General features: G+C 29.4%; 1 protein-coding gene across 1 annotated transcript; it reads right to left on the reverse strand.

The window, feature by feature from the left end:
- Window positions 1–1,831: 1,831 nt before the first annotated feature.
- On the reverse strand, window positions 1,832–4,033 carry LOC125836138 (GDSL esterase/lipase At1g29670-like). The gene is made up of 5 exons (XM_049515223.1): window positions 3,626–4,033; window positions 2,903–3,027; window positions 2,563–2,808; window positions 2,225–2,480; window positions 1,832–2,131 (listed from the first exon to the last, which is right to left on the reverse strand). Exons 1-5 carry the CDS (start codon window positions 3,873–3,875, stop codon window positions 1,908–1,910), a joined length of 1,101 nt encoding a protein of 366 aa, XP_049371180.1. The 5' UTR covers window positions 3,876–4,033; the 3' UTR covers window positions 1,832–1,907.
- Window positions 4,034–4,245: the final 212 nt, after the last annotated feature.

Below are 4,245 nucleotides of genomic sequence, written 5' to 3' on the forward strand. Positions count from 1 at the left end.
GATTTTTTGGTGTTTTAGTACTGCAATTTGATTTGACTCGAATAAAATAACGACCACCACACAGTTACAGTAAGACAGAGGAGTTTAAGAATTGGACAAAATAAAGTGAAAAAATAGTGAGGTAATAGAGAGAAAAAAATCAGGAGATAGAGATTGAATTAAAATGTAAGTTAATGGTGTTTGGTAAAAACTATTTTTTTTTTATAAAAAGTAGATATAGACCAAACTTGACAAGACTTTAGATAGTTAAAGGACTATATTTATTAATTGTATAGTTAAGTGGCCATTTTAGATCTAGTTTAGGGACCATTTATGTCATTTTCTCTGTTTGGCTAATTCATTTGAAAAAACTGTTTTGATAAACAAATTATGTTTAACTATATTTTTAAAAAAATACCTTTGAGAATCAAATTACAAAGAAACTATAATTATCAAAAAGAAACTATTTAAATATCTATTACAAAATTTATAATTATAATTTTATTTTAATTAAATTAAAATGTACATATTCAAACATGGAATTACTCATGCAATACAAAAATTACTTACCTCCTAACCAACTACCATACAAACTATCTAAGAGTTTTTCACCCAATAAGTATATGAGTTAACTTTTCTAAAAATTATACCCGACTTTGTAAATTAATGATCTTAAACTTTTGACCACCAACTAATGGAGAAACCTCGAAAGTCAAGAATCAAAATATGTTATACCTAAAATCTTGCTCATGAGGCAAAACGAGGTTGAAAATTCAAAACCATCTGCCTCCAAACTATTCTCGTAAATCACCCAAAAATTTTATTGTTTTCTTCCTCCTTGCCTTAAGTAACTAGAATATTCTTTAAAGATCAATCAAAATATAATCCAATCTATTCAAATTCAATAAAATATAATCTAATTTATTCAAATTCAATAAAATATAACCACTAGATTTGATTTCTTATTGTAAAGCATACATCGTACTCAAATATTACATTAACTAATATCTGTGTAACACGTTGAAATTTACTGATCATCATAGTACAAATTGTTGGCCCTCACCAAGTGACGAATATCCATTGGATAAGAATCAGACGGTAGAATAGCTCCATAAGCTCTATTTCTAGGAAAATATTTAGTATGGTAGAGGCGCAACAAACAACAGTTGCGTGAGGCTCCACTTATTCCTTGACACTTGAATATAGTGGGCTCATTCTTTTACTTTAAATCTCCAAACATTAGGAAAAAAGATCAAATATGATTTAAAATTGGTATGACCCAATAAAATTATACTAAATAATATAAATAAAATGAATTATGAGGTCCACTATTCTTTAAGCTCATCATATCCAAAAATAAAAATAAAAATCCGGACATCATTCTTCTTCAACTTCGAACATTTTTCTTCTTATTTTTTTCTAAATTGAAAATTTTATCAAAATTATCTCTCAATATTAGGAATTGGCAAAAAGAAAATTTGTTGAAATATCTATTTTATCCTTAATACTAGATATTGTTTATTTTTTCATACATTTTACAAAATATTATGTTTATTATTGTAAAATTATCATTTTATTGATTACTTTTAATTGCATTTATCATTACAAGATTGATTAAAGATTACTTTTTCTTGCTAATGTCTCATTTGATTAATCCATGCATAACAATTGTTACTTGTCAAACTTATGTAATTTGCGTTTATAGATTAATTAAACTCTAGCAATTTCAACACAAGGTCTCATAAAAAAATTCTTCATTAAAAAGTGGGGGACTGGAAATACAACATTTTATGATTAAAACAAAACAAAGAAGCACTAAGAATATATTAAACGCTTATGATTACATCTTATATATAGTAATTAAAGATGTCAATTCCACAATAATTAATATTTGTAATGAAGGTAGATATATAGTATTTGATAATTAATCAAGCTTGAGCTAGGCGACTAATATCATAAGGATATGCATCAGATGACTTTTGAGCTCTATATGATCTCCTCCCAACAACTATATTTGCAGCTTCAGTTGGATGAAATGCATCCCAAAATAGATATTCATTTCTATTTCTGCATGGTGTTTGGAAAGGAAGACACGTAATTTGTCCGTTGTTCCTCCCTACCCCACAACATCCAGCATTCGTCACTCTAAATCCTGGAATTAATTAGTAGATTCGAATAATTAGAAAAATCATATGGAAACGATGATTGATTTAAGGAGAAAATTAGAAGTGAAAAGATTAATTACCAAAAGCAGCAGGATTTTCAATTAAATCTTGGAAAATTCCATAAGCATCAAGGTAGATGAATTTTGCATCAGGTGTATTTCCATTCAAGTTATCAACAAGTGCCTTGAGTTTATTGTTGAATAATTGATTTGCTACATTGATTCTTTGTACACAAGTTCTCCCATCTGGGCTGTTTTGGGCCAATGCATTTGGGCTGCACCCTATCTGGCCCACTCCATTCAAAGCAAACTTTCTTGCTCCATTACTGTATAAAATCTATCACCACAAAACATATAATTATTAAAGTGAAAGAGCGAGTATACAAGTAAAAGTGAACAGAGCGGGACATATAGCTTACCTTTAGTTGTTGAGTATATTGTTGAATAAGAACAGTAGCATATTGATCAGGAGTGAATTGTCTGCTAGTGGGATAAGTAAGAGGCATGAAATAATTATTGAGATAGTCATTGCTGCCAAGTCCAACTGAGTAAATGCACTTTTTAAGATAATCAGCTGTTGCATTTTGATTTCCTAATATTTGCACCACTTGTTGCACTGTGTTCCTGTAATTATTCACTTGTCCAGAAAAACTAATCCTTCCTCCCTATTAAAATTTCATAAAAAATTAACAAATTTTAATTAAACCAAAAAAATTGAAAAATATAAATAATTAAGTAGAATAAAAATGAATGAAGTACCAATTGTCTGCCAGTTTCATCTCTAATTCCAGCAGCTGCAGAAGCATAATTGACACCTCTGAGAACATCTCTGCCCCTAGCAGATGCATAGGGTGGAATATTACCATTGAACCCCAGTTGTTCCGCTGTAAATTATAGTAACATAATTAATCTCAACTTCTTCTAGCAGATAACAGGGGTTGCTCAGATAATAAGCACCCTCCACCTCCAACTCTAATTTTTATCAATATGATCACCTTTGATATTAGGGATAAAGGTGCTCGGTGAATTCAAACATATATATGAAATGTCTAATATTGACCTATACTTAGAATATGATTTTGTTATATCATAAAAGGAGCAAGAGATATTAGTTTTTTTTTATTACAAGTTAATTAAGAAACTAGATATGATTTGAATTTAATCTTATGATATAGTACTAAGTAACATACTTGCATACACATTTGGATCCTAAACACAAATTTGTAACAAGTTTTTCTTGTTTAAATTAGTCCTACTATATATTTTCAATAACTTCGTACCAAATCAAAACTAGATATTTCATATCGTAAAGTAACAAATTCACCATATAGGTACTAATAGGTGCACGTGCAATCAATCACCATCATGAAATCAAACTAGTAAAAGTTTCAATGAATTATTTTTTTTTTAAAAAAGATTTGTTTACTATCTTAAAATTCTAAATCCGCCCTTACAAATGAAAGAAAGGAGATCATATCTTACCAATGACATCAACAGTAGTTTTTCCATTAGAGAATCTCCCAGTTGGACCACCAGGAAAATCAATACCATAAGGCAAGTAATTAGCCCTAGCCAAAGACTGAATATTGTTGTTATTCCCATTATCCACCAAAGAATCACCAAATATGAAATAACAAGGCACTTGTTGTGCATTTGCCCCATAATAATAATCTCCCAAGCATATAAACCCTAAAACCACCACCAATATACATCTCCTCATCTCACTACCCATTTTGAGACCCTTAGCTTTAGAAGTAGCTAGGCTAAGTAGTAAGTAGTTAGTTAAAGTAATGAGTTGTGTGATGAAAAGAATTGGAAAAATTAATGACTATATATAGATGTTGAAAGTCAAATATAGAGAGACAATAAGAAAAAAAAAAACCTAGAGATATATTTAATTTTGTCTAAATAAATTTATGTAACTTTTACAGATGAGAAGTTAGTTAGATAGCATTAAATTTACGCGGAGCTGGTAGATTTTCCCACTACGTGTATTATGACTTTCTAAACTATCACTCTCTTTGAATGGAGCTAATTAAGGAGTCTGTTACTAATTACTTATCCACTTTTGAATTGTCACATCTATTAAGAAATAATGATTG

The sequence above is a fragment of the Solanum verrucosum genome, unplaced genomic scaffold, assembly GCF_900185275.1.
Source record: "Solanum verrucosum unplaced genomic scaffold, falcon-dt-bn FXZP01000278.1, whole genome shotgun sequence".
NCBI lineage: Eukaryota > Viridiplantae > Streptophyta > Magnoliopsida > Solanales > Solanaceae > Solanum > Solanum verrucosum.